Below are 15313 nucleotides of genomic sequence, written 5' to 3'. Positions count from 1 at the left end.
GCGGTGTGTTTGTCGAGTTACCTGGTTAGAGACTGGGAAGCACCACAGGCAGAGCTTCCCGGGGAAGACTCTCCGCGGTGGGATGGGGCCCTCTGCGAACGCCTCTTGTTCTCTTTCGGTTTTTGGGGAAGTTGTTACCTGGGCCAGACGCTCCGAGTGCTGAAGCCAGATAATGGAGCTTGGATGGCGCTCACGGTCTCGGGTGGAAGGGGATGGGGGAGGGGGCGGGCGGACCGACGGACGCGCGGGTCGTCTGCTCGCGCTGCAACTGCAGTGTTTATTGATTTGTGCTGGGGAAATACACAACCCTGGGTCTGGCGAGAGAGTTTAAAATAAATAAATAAATAAATAAATCAGAGAGACAGAGAGCAAGACCCGAACATGTGGTTGTTGCACAGTTGCTTTTTCCAGTTTGGAGAGACGTTGTAAGTTGATTGTATTTCTGCTTATCTCGGGGGCGATTCTGTGCTTTCTCTCCCTCTTGTTCAGCAGCGAAATGTCTGCTGATTGTTATTGTCTGGACAGTTCCTGTGGCGAGAGGGGCGATACTTGTCCGCCCGGGGGCGGCGTGAGCGCGTGGAGAGGCCCCCGCCCGCTGGCCGGGTACCTGTTTGTATAATAATGGGCGGCTACGGCCCTGCTGCCGGCTGCGGCCCAGGCTATATAAGGAATTACACGTACATTTAGGGCCGAGGGGCTCTTCTGGGTTCCTGCGTTATTTTTAAAATTAGTTTTTAAGAATAGGGAAATACATGCGCCTATATTGGGATCACAGTATCTTCCAAAAAACGAGGAAATACGTGTATAAGGAAACACTCTCGCGCTCCCCTCTCCTGCCCCACCCCCGCGCCTGGGCTCCCTTTCTCCCTCCCCTCTCGGATGCGAAACGCGAGGTTTTGTAACCTTTCCAGGCAATTTTAGATTTTGTGTGGGATTTCCTGTCTAGGAGCAGATACGAAGATTTTTAGCCGTTCCAAGACGTTTCCTTCCAATCGTAAACATATTTTTAATATATTTGAGCCTATATTAAAACCACCGCTTTCAAATAATTTTAGTTATTCAAATAAACATTTTTTAAAAGCGTCTATCAGCTATGCTTGATAACTAATATTTTGTATCTTCGTTTTGGAGAGATGACTTGTTACAGCAAAGAGCGGAACATAGGCTATTGCAATTTTAATTTCCTGTTTTAGCGTCAAATAGTGTGTTCTATATTGAGCTGTTGCTGCTGTGGCTTTATGAAAGGTAAGTTGGTTCGGAAAGGGCTGTTCGCTTTTTATCTTATGTAAAATGTTCATCGCCATAGAAAGGGGTTTTTCTTGTTGCTGACGACATGTGTATGACATGTGAGACTGAACCACCCAGCGTCTGTGCAGCTGCTGTAAACATGTTTACCTGAACAGGAAAGAATGGATTTTTCTCCCAAGGAGTCTGTGATATGAATATGATGACCCATAAGGCATATCAACAGATGACTTAAGGGGGGAAAGCTATTTTGAAAGGTACTTGAAATCAACAGGAAAAAGGAGGTTCTCCGTCGCTGCAGCAAATGGCAACTTGTGCAGGTAGAAAAAAAGATGGTGTTTAGTTTTCTCCTGCATGTATGTCAGCCCCCTCCTGTCTGCTACTTTCATTCTCAAGGGACGGATTTATTACCACGCTTGCTGTCAGTGTTTTTCCTTTGTGTTTAATATTAGAAAAACAGATTTTGGGGCTGTTTAGCACAAAATGTCTTGTCTGCAGTATGCATTATTCTGAGAAAACAAAAGGTGTTTAAGATAGCACTGCACTACTATAGGTATCTTCCATTTTCATCACTTTTGGTTCTGTCCTTGTATTTCTTTTTGTTCTTAAATACATCTCATCCATTGCTGATGATTGTCACCATGCTATTTGATTAAGTCTTAAAATTTTCAAATTGAAAATGAAGTTATATGCTATTGTATGTTGAAACCTCCTGGTAGGTGCTGGTTATTTCTTAACAACGCAATCATATTTAAGTTGCAATTGTTTATTGGAGAGGATTGCTTGGAAAGATGTGAACTCTTTTTAAATGAAGAAATAAATGCTGTATCTAGTGGCAGGTAGTCATAGAGATACTTTATACTGTTATTTATATATAAATTTTGTTTATTTTAAAATAAGGTATGCATATTTAACTGATGATGAGCTTCAAGTAAAATATTTTAATTTCCTTTCTAGAATATCTTCAGAGTAGAATATTAATAGGGGAATCAAGTAATATAATCTGACAGGGGTAAACCAATTAAGCAAGGTGTGGCCAAAGCATCAAACCTTATGTAGTAACTTTATGGTAATGATGTTAAAGGAGCAGGATTAGAATTACTTAAATCTATTTTTATCATTTATAATGTAATGTTTTGTGTGTTGTAATTTAAAAACCCGTCTTCTCAGTTTTTACTTCTATTTTCTGTGTGATTTTCTTATATATGTATTTATTTTGGAGAAATGTATTCTGGCTACTAACAACCACATGCTGATTAATTCACCTTAGATGGAATAGCAGGTACATATCTTTCTGTCATTTGCACCACTTGCTGTCTTTGGAAACCACCAGTAGAGGATGCTAACAAAAATGTTTATTGGTGTAGTAGTACCATAAGTCTGTTTATCTCCTGTTGAATAAGACCTCTATGTTGATAGGGATTTTTCATATAATTCTAAGTCTGTTATTTCAACCAGCCGTGGGTAAATTAGGCATAAGCATTTTTCTAATCTACTGAGACTAGAAAGAGGTAGTAATGTTTTAAATTGAAAATTTTTTAAATTTGAGCTTTTTAAATTCTGAAATTGAGATTGCTATTAATTTAGTCTCACTCTAGACCAGTCATATTACTGCTTTTAAAAAGTGTTTTATGTTATTATGTTTGGAGAAGACCGTGCAATGATTGGCCCATATTTATTTTGCATATTTACTATATTTTTAACCATTTTTATTCATAGTAAGAGCCCTGAAAAAAGATTTTTAGGCATTAAAAGATATTAATGGTAGGTATGGTAAGAAAAATGCAATTAATTGATTGATAATACTGTATAATTATTTTCCCATAACTTAGATATACTTAAAGTATGCATGGGTTGGCAGACAACTACTAATGAAGGTCTTAAGCAGCAGTCACTCAGATGTTAGTGATATTTAGATTATATCTTTTCCTTCCCTTTTATTAATCAAAATCAGATAGTGTATACATAATTTTAAATTTACCAATTGTAAATTAAGGAATATAAGTTTTTTAAGAGGATTTAAATGCAATGGATAAAGTCTAATGTTTGTTAATTATTGTATGCTTGTATTAAAAGGATTCTTTAAAACAATGTATATTAATATAACTTTCACATATAAATAATTGCACAAGACTTCATGAATTTAGTTATATCTTTTTGGTTTGTGTTCTTAAATATAGTTTTACATTTCCTCACATATTTCTTGATTTTGGTGGTCTCCTAATTCCTAGAGCTCAGAGTGACTAGGTGTGATTCACTTTTTTTAATGAACTGGGGAACTTGACCACAAAGACATGACATATACATAGTTGTAGCATGGAGCAAAACTAAAAGTACCTTACAAAGTGAAAGGTTCAATTATTTATTAATATGACCATTTATAAAAGCATATGAAATATTTGATTAGTACTTTATTTTGTTTCTCTAGTATCCAGTATTTTTGAAAATGCCATACCTGTGTTTGCAATTTTAGTCACTTTGAAGCATGTGGTGAAAAAATTATATCAATTTGGGAATATTTTTAAAACATTAGCATAATTATTTCTCATAGTTGTGTTATTCTACCCATTTTTGCTTTCTCCTGTATAAATCACTTCTAAGTATGTGATTAGAGCCAGATATAAACACAGATGCACTATCATGTGGAATTATATTGTTAGCTACTTTTAACTATCTGTATTGAATTGCAGTAAAGAAAAAAATCATACAGATGTTGGAAAAAGATATGCATTAGTGTGCAGAAGTGCAACAAGAGATTAGAGGACTTGATGAAATTGTAGAAATAGTACTTAGGATTGAAAAGTTTCCTTAAACATTTTTTAAAATTGATTTCAGAAAGGAAGTGAGAAGGAGAAAGATAGAAACATCAATGCTGAGAGAGAATCATTGATTGGCTGCCTCCTGCACACCCCTTACTGGGGGGTGAGCCCACAACCCTGGCATGTGCCCTGACCTGGAATTTAACTCTGACTTCTTGGTTCATAGGTTGATACTCAACTACTGAGCCACACCAGTCAGGCTGAAAAGGTTTCTTACTCTTTGTGGCTTGATCACTAATTTATGGGGAAATATATGTTCATTTTTAATAGAGACATAAACTAAAATAAAAATTTAGTGTTGAAAGAAAAATTTTTAAAATTTTAAAATAGAGAAGTTTCCTGATTAGGAAATATAATAAAATTTCTTTTAAAAATATTAGGCTACATGTTATATATACTACCTGCTAAAATAATTATGAAACTGCTAAAAGAAAATTAATGGATATACGTATAGTAAAAAGTTTTGTAGTAACCCAAGTTAAAAGTAAAGGTGATCTATTATATAGGTGCTGCTATAGGAAAATACCTTTCCTTTGGATAGGACAGTATTTTGAGAATTGTATTTCTAAAAGGGAATATTTTTAGGACATGAATGCTCTAAAAGTTTTTGGTATGGTGAGAGCATGTCTACATTTTAACCTTGATGGAGGTGGGTTATGCTTTTGTTAGCTTAAGAAACTGGGTTGCTTTAAAATATGGCAATATACAATACTACTTAAATAACAAAACACTATCTGATAAGTAATATCTGCAGAGAAAAAAGTAACATTTTTTAGTATATCATTTAGGTGTAGATTAATTGAAAAATTCCAAAAGGGAAGAGCAAAAAGAGCCAAGTTTAAGTCTATATACTTGTATTCTAGCTATGAAACGTTATCAGATTCTTGATTTTTCACCCTTTAAGAAGTTATTTTTCTCTCACTTATTTCTTCAGTCATCTTCCTATTATTTAATACATGTTCTCTGCATTCATAGGGATAACATTTATATGTCCATATACACATTTATCCTTGTAATCAACTTTATATATTTACTGAAACTTAACATGTGGAGTTTCAGGTATAAACTATGGCTTTTGGAAGATGATCTTATAGTATGGCAATCTGGGAAAACCTTTATCATCTCTCTTGCAGTAAGAAATACATCTGTGCTAGAATTATTAGTAACAGATGTTTTATGGCCTTTCAATTCTCACTCCCCCCATACCTTCCCTCAGTCATATTTAAAATTAAATGTGAATGGAAGATAAACATGGGAATGATGTCAGTTTTTTATGTTTATTGTTTTATTCTAAGAAAATCCTCTATTTTCTCTTTTAAAATATTCTAATTTCAAACTTTTAGGTATTTTAAATATTCTAATTTCAGTTTTTTAGCTATTTTAAGTGCTCTGATTTGAATTTTCTTTTTAAAAATTATGACACCACTATTCTTAGGTATTTCATTATTATTCGTGTGCACTAACCTACAATATACTGTATTCTAATTTCCCCTTTTCTTAAGGTCTTTATATTCATTTAACCCACAATTCTAATTGAACGTTGTTGTTTTTTGTTAAATACCAAGTGTGATTAATTTGTTAATTTAAAAAAATCGCCATTCTTTTGGAATATTACATCTTTTAATACAGAAGAGACCTTTAGAGATTATTTTTTTCTGAAAACTGATAGAGATAAGCTGAAATGTACTGCCTTCAAGTAGAAACTAGGTAAGACACTTTAACATATGTTTTGAGAAGGGGTAATAGTGACATGTAAAATCTTTTACGAAGTAAATGTCTGAATCTGGGCTCAAGTTAACCACCTGACTCTGCCTTAGATACTTGAAAAGGTTGTGAAAATTACTGTATCTCTTTAATGTTTTCACCTTTCTATCCTAAAAAAGTAAGTTGCTCTTTGATCCTATTGCTACATAACTTTTCTAAATATCTTAATATGCTTTTTGTTTTTACTTTTGGGAGTGGATATGGGGGGGATGGGGATAGTTGAAGGATAAAGGATATAATTTAATATGGATAAATATGAAACAGAAAATAAATGAAATAATCTTGGAGGTGGAGAGGTTTGGGATAATCATACAAATCCATTTTTGCAGATAAGCAAACACATTCAAAGAGGTAAAAGGACTTTGCCAAGTTTTGATTACTAGTAGCTTGGACTAGTTACAGCTTTTCAGATTCATAGCTCAATATTAGACCACTTGGAGCATACTTACCTATGATAGTGACTACCAAGACTAGATGCCATGAATTTTCAAATTTATCATAGTTAAAACCAAAATGTATTCTGCAGAATGCTCAATCATCTCAGAAAAAGGGTTTTGTAATCATTTGCATAAATCTGTAAATGTAATAGTTGATGTGACTATACCACTTAAAACATTTTTGAGGACGATAGTTTACTATTACTTAGAAGCATATTCTCATTATTTGGATTTTAATTCTTTCTCTTCATTTCCAATCTCAACTTCTATCCTTCCAAACCCTCACTTGTACACAATCTAATGTGTTTTTGTATATGTACTTGTTTCTATCTTTATAAAATTATGTGTGTTTTGCATCTACATAACTGCTGTTTTGCTCTGTATTTTACTTTCTTCATTCAGCATGTTTGAGGTCTGTTCATGTTGCTGTGTGTACATGGGAATACATTGCTTCTAACTATACAGTATTTCATGGTTCGCATCTATCACAAATTACTTACCAGTTCCCCTAATGATGGATGCCTAGGTTGTCTCCAACTCTTGGGTACAAATAATTCTGTAATAATTCCTACATGTTGCTAATAGCTGTGGAAAAATTCCTCTGGGGACATATATCCAGGCATGTTATTGCTGAGTTATAGGTTAGTCTCATATTGAATATCACTAAATTTTGCCAGATTATTTCTAAAAATGGCTACACAAATTTTTACTTTTACCAACAATGTATTTTCTTACAGTTTTGCCAGTTTGGGGTATTGTACAACATCCTACATTTGGCTAATTTGACGGTTGTTAAATGGTATCTCATGGTTGCCTTCATATATGTTTCTCTGTTTGCCAGGGAGGTTGATCATTTCTTCATATCTTTGCTAGCCATTTGGGTCTCTCTTTCCATGTTTGGACTAGTCATATCCTTTGTACTTCTTTTTAGTTGGTTCTCCACTTCATGTTGATTTCCCAGAGTGCCTTGTGGATTTGAGAGAATAATCCCATGTTTTAGACATGGCAAATATTTTCCCAGTGTCATTCATCTGTTGATTTGACTATGGTACAAGAATCCTTAATTGTGATGTATTTAAATTAACAAATTTTGACTTTTGTTTAGCAAGAAGACTTTACTAATCCATAAATTGTAAATACATTATTCTGATAGTTTTGTAGTTTTACCTCTTATATTTAGGTCTTTAATACATCATGGGTTCACCTTTTGAATTAAGCAATTCTTTCTCAAGAGGAGAAAACATGGTGGTTAAGAGTTTGGATTGGTCTTGTAATTTACTAGCTGAGTCACTTTTACCAAGTTACTTAGTCTCCTAATGCTTGGATTTCCCCATATGTAAAATAGGGATGATAATCTCAGAGTTGGGAAGATTAAATGAGACATGTGAAGCACTCTGCCTAGTTCATGTTTTAAGCATTTGATAAATGTTTAAATTTTACTTACATCATTAGATTAAGTTGTTTTAAATAGTTTGTATCAGTTGACACTGAATTTCTTACCCTCTTGCTTAATATTTATTCTGTCATCTAAAAGGACGTTGTAAAATTTATTCATTGTTCCTATAGCTTTGATTTTAAACTGCTTAGTTGTTCTAGTCCAAAGGACAAAGCTGTTTGTTAAATCAGTAATAGAATAGTAATATACATCTTAATGCTATTTATGATATATGTCTCCTTTTTCAAAAAATATTTATATTGATTTTAGAGTTATAGGAAGGGAGATAGAGAGAGAAACAGAAACATCGATCGGTTGCCTCCCATACACACCCGACCATGGATCAAACCCACAACCTGGGTACGTGCCTTGACTGGGGATCAAACCAGAGACCTTTAGGTGTACAGGGCAATGCACAACCAGCTGAGCCAGAGCTCATTTACCTCCTTTTAAGGACATTATATTGAGAGCCTCACTATATTTCTTTTATGTCTAATACTAGGGTCCCTCGACCTGGCCTGCGCCCTCTCACAATCTGGGACCCCTTGGGGGATGTCAGACTGCTGGTTTCTGCCTTATCTCCTCAGGCCAGGCCGAGGGACCCCACTGGTGCACGAATAGATTGACAAGAACTTCAAGGATAATGTCCTAGTGTTATTCTGTTGCATAAAACAAAGAACTCAAGCCCAAGGAAGTTAAACATAATCTATATCTTCTATATATATATAAAAGCCTAAGTGACCATTCGACCGTTTGTGCACCAGTGGGGTCCCTCAGCCTGGCCTGTAGGGATCGGGCCAAAACTGGCAGTCCAACATCCCCTGAGGGGTCCAGGGTTGCAAGAGGGCACAGCCAGGCCGAGGGACCCCACCAGTGCACGGATCCAGTTTCAGCCTGATCCCCACAGGCCAGGCCGAGGGACTGGGTCTCTATAATAATAAAAGTGTAATATGCTAATTAGACTGAACTACCTTCCAGACGACCTTCCGGATGACCTTCTGGATGACTACGCTATAACACCCACTGGTGCCAGGCCAGCCAAGGTGGGTGTGATGCTATTGGTTGGGGGCCCGGCCATCGCCCCATGATTGCCCCACAGAGGGAGGCCCAGACTGGCGGGCTGTGGTGGTTGGGTGGGGCCTCCCTCTGTGAGGGAAGCCCAGGTCCCGGGTACCAGAGGGAAGCTGGTGCCGGCAGCCGGGGGAAGGAAGGCCCACTCTATCACAAATTTGGTGCATTGGGCCTCTAGTATTCTATATTTGAATAGCCTAAGACAGCGGTTCTCAACCTGTGGGTCGCAACCCCTTTGGTGGTCGAATGACCCTTTCACAGGGGTCGCCTAAGACCATCCTGCATATCAGATATTTACATTAGGATTCATAACAGTAACGAAATTACAGTTATGAAGTAGCAAGGAAAATAATTTTATGGTTGGGTCACAACATGAGGAACTGTATTTAAAGGGCCAGAAGGTTGAGAACCATTGGCCTAAGAAGTGTGGAGTCCATGGCTTCTCATACACTCATTTGGTTTGGAATATATTTAAGACCATGGTTGTCTTACTATGTCCTTGTGGTATAGATCAGGGCAATCCTAAGGCAGAAGTTAAAGTTGTACCCTGTTTGGTGTGTGTGTGTGTTGTATTAAACTTCCTTGAGGTAAAATTTATATACACCATTATGCATGTATATTTTGATAAGTTTTAACATACACTGTGTAAGTACCACCACATTCAAGATACAGAACATTTTCATCATCCCCCCAAATTCCCTCAATCAGTCCTCTCCACCTCTGGCCCAAGCAACTACTGATCTGTTTTTTTACTACTAAAGATTGGGTTTACTGTTTTTAGGGTTTTATATAAATGTAATCATAAAGTAGGTACTCTTTTGTCTGCTTTCTTTTTGCACAGCATAATGTTTTTGAGATTCATCCATGTTATTGCATATATTAGTAGCACATTGCTTTTGTATCACTGAGTAGTATTCCATTGCATGAATATATCATAATTTGTTATCCATTCACTTACAATGGACTTACTGTTTGGGTTTGTGGTTCTTTGCTATAGAATACAGCTTTTATGAGCAGTCACATATAAATTTTTTGTTTTGAAATATACTTTCTTTCTTTTGGATAAATACCCAAGAATAAGACTGTTGAGTCATAATAAATGTATGCTTAACTGTGTAAGAAACTGCCAAACTGGTTTCTAAAGTACTTACAAGGCACTCTGGGAAACCAGTACAAACTGGTTTCTAAAGTACTTCATATTTCTACCAGCAATGCTTGAAAGCTCTACTTGCTCCAATCCTTGCAAACATTTGTCCATATTTTTAATTTTAGCTATTCCAGAAGGTATGTGGTTACATCCTTTTGTTTTTAACTTAGATTTTTTGGTTCTAATGATGTTTGACTATCTTTGATGTACTTATAGGCCATTTATATAGTTTCTTTTGTAAAATGACTGTTGCAATCATGTGTCTCATTTTAATTGGGTTGCTTATCTTTTTATTATTGAATTATGAGTTTTTTTAATATATTCTAGATCCAAGTTATTTTTTGGATATAGGTATTTAAAATATTTTCTCCCTTTCTGTGGCTCATCTAATTTTCTTAATAGTATCTTTGAAGTGAAAAAGTTACAAATTTTGATGAAGTCTAACGTATGATTTTATTTATGTTCTTGACGCATTTTTAATTCATGTAGACATACTTCAGTAAACTAAAGTTTCAGCGAAAGATGCCCAAAAGGAGTGGCCATAGTTAAGTAGAATGTAAATGTTATCTTCATAGTCTCTTATTTCCTCCATGGTTTTAATTACGTGAGCACTGTACCAATTCTTTTTTAAATTCCATAGCTTTTATCTTTACATGGAAAATTTCTTTAGATCTCCCCAATTTTTTAGTTATTAAGGGACATAACTATATTCTTTTGATTAATGAAAATTTTTTTAACCATTTCTAAGTTTCTTGCATAAGGGTCCCACTCTGCTGTTCACCTGAAACTGCAGTGCAAAGGTCTCCAGTTATCTCCAAATCTCATGAACCTTTCTTATTTCTCAATCTTATCTTATTTGACTTCCCTGTATTTGATATTGTTGATTCTGCTGAAAAGTTTTGCTTCCATATTATTACTCTTTTCTTGTTTTCTCATCTGCTCCCATTCTTCTCTCTTAGAGCTTTTTCTTTGGTATTACCTAGGGCTGCTTCTCTTCTCACAGGATATGCCCTAAGTCTGACCCAATTCAACTCTTAGTTTTAGCTGTCACCTGTATGCTAATGTTTTCAAGATCTTGATTTTTATTTGGAGTTCAGATCTAGACTGAGCTCCAAATACAGTTGTCTGTGCACCTTCTCTACCTATATGTCTGTCTTGCAGGATTCTCAAACTTCATATGTCCTAAGTTGAACTAATTTCTTTGATCTCCCACTTGGTCTTGCTTTCCTTTTGCATTCACTATCTTGTTAGTGCCACCACCAATGATTTATGCTCCTAAGTTAAAATCTAAGGTTAACTTTCCCTCTCATCATTAAATCTGTCATTTCTGCCTTCTGAATATCTCTCAACTAAGTCTTTCCCTCTCCATTTTTATTTTTGTTGCTTTAGGATCCTCCTTTTTCACCCAAATTCGTATACTAGACTATTATTTCTCCCCACTTTTCTCTGTCATGTAGGCTGCTGCCAAAATTATCTTTGTAAAAAAAAAAGTCTGATTTAAATATTCTCCCAATTAAATCCTTTCTTGGTTCTTTATGAACTTACTGGACAACACTTAGATCCTTAGCATGACAAACATGCCCTGATTTATGATCCCATTCCTGCTGCTACTTCCATCTATTTGCTGACCACCTTCCACCTCTTACCTATTTACCCATAGATTCCTGCATTTATAAGCTTTTGCCTCCAGGCCTTTGAATATATTTTTGTCCCCTATTACTGAAATATGCTTTCTTTTACACCACGTTTCCAGCATGTTTTGAAAGGTGCCTGCATTTATAAGCTTTTGCCTCCAGGCCTTTGAATAATTTTTGTCCCCTATTACTGAAATATGCTTTCTTTTTCACCACGTTTCCAGCATGTTTTGAAAGGTAAACAGGAATTCATCTTAGGTATATCTTCCTCCAAAATGCTTTCTCTAATCTCTTTTCCATTTGCCCTAGAAAGTTAGCTGTCTTCTGTTATACCTGTGAATCTGTCTTTTATACTTGTAGTAGAGGCTGGTGCACGAAATTCATGCATGGTAGGGTCCCTAGGTCTGGCCAGCGATCAGGGCCGATCAGGGCCTTCTGGCTGCCGGCCGGGGCCTCTTCTCCCAGGCTGCCAGCTGCCCGCCGGGGCCTTCCTTCATTCCGCACCACCCCCTGGCAGTCAGCACATATCATATCGAGTGGTTGAACTCCCGAGGGACAATTTGGATATCTATATCTATATCTATATCTATATCTATATATATATATTACTGTACTTATTCTATTATATTATGATTTGTTCATATGTTATTTTCTCTACCCCACTGTGGTTTCATTTAGAATGGAGACTGTCTTACTCATTCTGCCTTGCCACTTGGTGGTAGTCATTGTAGTAATAGCATGGCACATCTAGCACCTACTATACTTACATTAGTGTACTGCTCTCAGTGCTTTACGTTAGTTGGCTCATTTGAGTCTCATAATAATCCTATTATTATTTTTAGGCCCATTTTACACATGAGGAAACAGGCAAAGAGAGATTAAATAATGTGCACAAGGTCAGACAGCTAATAAGCAGTAGAACAGGGATTTGAATCTATTTAGTCTGGCTTGTCTGTTCTCTTAGCCACTGCCCTTTATTGCTTCTCAGTGCCCTTGGCACATTGTTGGCATTTAGTGCTTGTTGAATGAATGATTTAAAAATTTACTGAGCTGATACCCTTTGCCCTAAAGATAGCATGAAAGACTTGGTAAGATGTGGTGAGGCTTCTTTTTCTTGTATTTCATAAATATTAAAAAGCATATACAGCTCAGTTGGTTATATATTATTTTTATTTGTAAATTGAGTTTTTTTCCCAGTTTATTCTTCTTAGGTGGGTGATTTTTAATTTAAATTAAAAGGTTATTTCCTTTAACTTTTTTCCCCATAAAAGGTAAATTATACACCAAATAAACCTACTCCGACCTTGGCATTATTCTGCCAATTACCTTGGCACAAATGCTTGATCTTGTTGATTTTTAGCTATGTACTTTACTCCTCATTTTGTTATGACCAAAGAAAAAATGTTAAAGTTTATTACAGATACATTTATTTATTATATTTATTTTTTCATGATATATATATGTGTGTGTATACACACACACACACACACACACACACACACACACACACATATACTATTGGCCTGTTGAATGAAGAGATTTGTGCAATAGGCCTTCCTTTCCCCTGGCTGCTGGCACCGGTTTGCCTCCGGCACCTGGGGCCCAGGCCTTTGCTCTGGCCGAGTTCTGGCTGGTGCCGGCCCCGGAAACGTCAGGCTTCCCTGCTCCACCGGCCCCAGTCGTCAGGCTTCGCTCCACCTCTTGGAGCCTATGTATGCAAATTAACCGCCATCTTTGTTGGCGGTTAATTTGCATATCATGCTGATTAGCCAATGGGCGGCGTATCAAAGGTACGGTCAATTACCCTGTTTGTCTATTATTAGATAGGATACTAATTCCCATGCAATTCTTATTTTTAAAATAGTATTTTTCTATCTGACTTTTCTCTTTATTTTTATCACCTATTCCCATTCCTTGAAAATCCATTATAACTAACTGTGTCCAATTTTTGTTTTTAAAGCTCTCACTTTTTTATACTGCATTTAGTTCCATGTCTGGCTTGAATATTCTAGATATTAATGCATAATTCCTTCTGGTCTGTTATCTTTAGGTGCATTTATAGAAAGAGCATTGAACTTGGAGATAAAAGTCTTAGATTCTAATATTAAATCTGCCATTAATTGGCCTATGAAATTGGGAAAATAATTCAATTTATTTGGGCCTGCACTTGTTCAACTGTAGCATGAATATGATAGATTACTGTGTGCCAGGCAATGAGACTCTGAACATAAAAGATGTAGTATCTTGCCCTAGAGAGTTTACAGTGTAGCAGAAAAGAAAAATAGGAAAATAAACGTTTAGAATGTAGTTTGGTAACTGATGTGATATTCTATACCATATACATAAAGGGGATGGACAAGTTTTAAAGGATGTGTGTGGCTTATCTTAGTAAAATTTGGAAAAGAACTTTCCAGACAGTAGAATAGAATGTGCGCAAACATGAGAGTCACACACATATACATTGTGAGACATACAAGTCATGTTTGTTTGAACTCTAGGAGTGAGTGGAGGAATGGCTAGAGATGAGGCTGAAGAATTAGATAGGAAGCAAGCTAAGAAAAAATGCTTCATGTTGCCATGATAGGATTTTATTTGGAAGTAGTTGGGAATTGCCAAAAGTCTTAGATCAGGGAGTGACATAATTATATTTATACTAGAGGCCTAGTGCATGAAATTCATGCACTGGTAGGGTCCCTAGTGGCTGCTGGCTACTGGTCGGGGCCTCCTTCCCTTCCCACAGCCACCTGCCAGTGCCAGGGCCTCCCTCCCTTCCCCTGGCCGGCCTGCCCCCTGATCGAACTATGGGAAGAACTCCATTCGAGGGGACAATTTGCATTCTACGCTTTTATTATATAGGATAACTATGTATTAAATGTTAAATGATTAAAAATACAAGAATATATCTGCTTGCTTTACTAAAAGTGAGAAAAGCTGTAAAAGTAAAAGCTGATTTGCCCAGTTTTTTCTGAGTTTTTGCTTATCTACACTAATAAAAGAGAAACATGGTAATTGGCGTACGACCGCTACCCTTTTCATTGGCTAATCAGTGAGTATATGCAAATTAACTGTCAGCCAAGATGGCAGCCAGCAGCCAGGCACTGAAGCGAGCAGGGAGGCTTGCTTGCTGCAGACTCCAACGTTCACCGCCTCACTTGCCGGCCTCTCAGTTGCAACTCTAAGCAACTATATACTATGTTGCAAATAAGAAGCTAAACAAAACCCCAGAAAAGGGCTTCCATTCAGCCGGGCTCGGACCGCAACATTGTATCTATGTTTTCAGCAGCGAGGCCTCAGAGCTAAAGCTGGCCCAGAAAAAAAAAAAAAAAAAGAGAAGAAAACAAGGAGCGGTTGGAAGCTTTAGTCACTCAACAGCCGGAAAACAGCCCTCAGCCCCTCACCCAGACTGGCCAGGCACCCCAGTGGGGACCCCCACCCTGATCCAGGACACCCTTCAGGGCAAACCAGCCAGCCCCTACCCATGCACCAGGCCTCTATCCTATATAGTAAAAGGGTAATATGCCTCCCAGCACCGGGATCAGCGGAGCAGCAAGGCTCCCAGCACCGGGATCAGCGTGACAGGGGGCAGCGCCCAAACCCCCTGATCGCCCTGTGGCTCTGTGAGTGACAGGGGGCGGGGCCACAACCTCCCTATCCGCCCTACTCTGTTCGTGACAGGGGAAGGCACCCCAACCCCCTGATCAGCCCTCCTCTGTGCCTGATAGGGGGGAGCTCCCCAATCCCCTGATTGCCCTGCGCCTCTG

At 37.3% G+C, this 15313-nt stretch overlaps 1 protein-coding gene across 6 annotated transcripts in view; it reads left to right on the top strand.

Moving 5' to 3' along the window:
• The first annotated feature begins 865 nt into the window (after nucleotides 1-865).
• Nucleotides 866-15313, top strand: part of ZEB1 (zinc finger E-box binding homeobox 1) — a 276709-nt gene continuing 262261 nt past the window's right edge. For 2 of the 6 annotated variants that reach the window (XM_014547958.1, XM_005876533.2), the window contains exon 1: nucleotides 866-1245. In XM_014547958.1, the coding sequence (XP_014403444.1) occupies nucleotides 1239-1245 (7 nt within the window). In that variant the 5' untranslated portion in view covers nucleotides 866-1238. Of the gene's footprint in view, nucleotides 1246-1322; nucleotides 1566-8728; nucleotides 8744-15313 lie in introns of those variants that run through there. The other 4 variants (XM_005876532.2, XM_005876531.2, XM_014547960.1 and 1 more) reach the window with 3 other exon arrangements.

The sequence above is a fragment of the Myotis brandtii genome, unplaced genomic scaffold (genome assembly GCF_000412655.1).
Source record: "Myotis brandtii unplaced genomic scaffold, ASM41265v1 scaffold49, whole genome shotgun sequence".
In the NCBI taxonomy this organism is placed as follows: Eukaryota; Metazoa; Chordata; class Mammalia; order Chiroptera; family Vespertilionidae; genus Myotis; species Myotis brandtii.
Note: the sequence above shows the minus strand (reverse complement) of the source record. Positions and strands in the feature narration are given on the sequence as shown.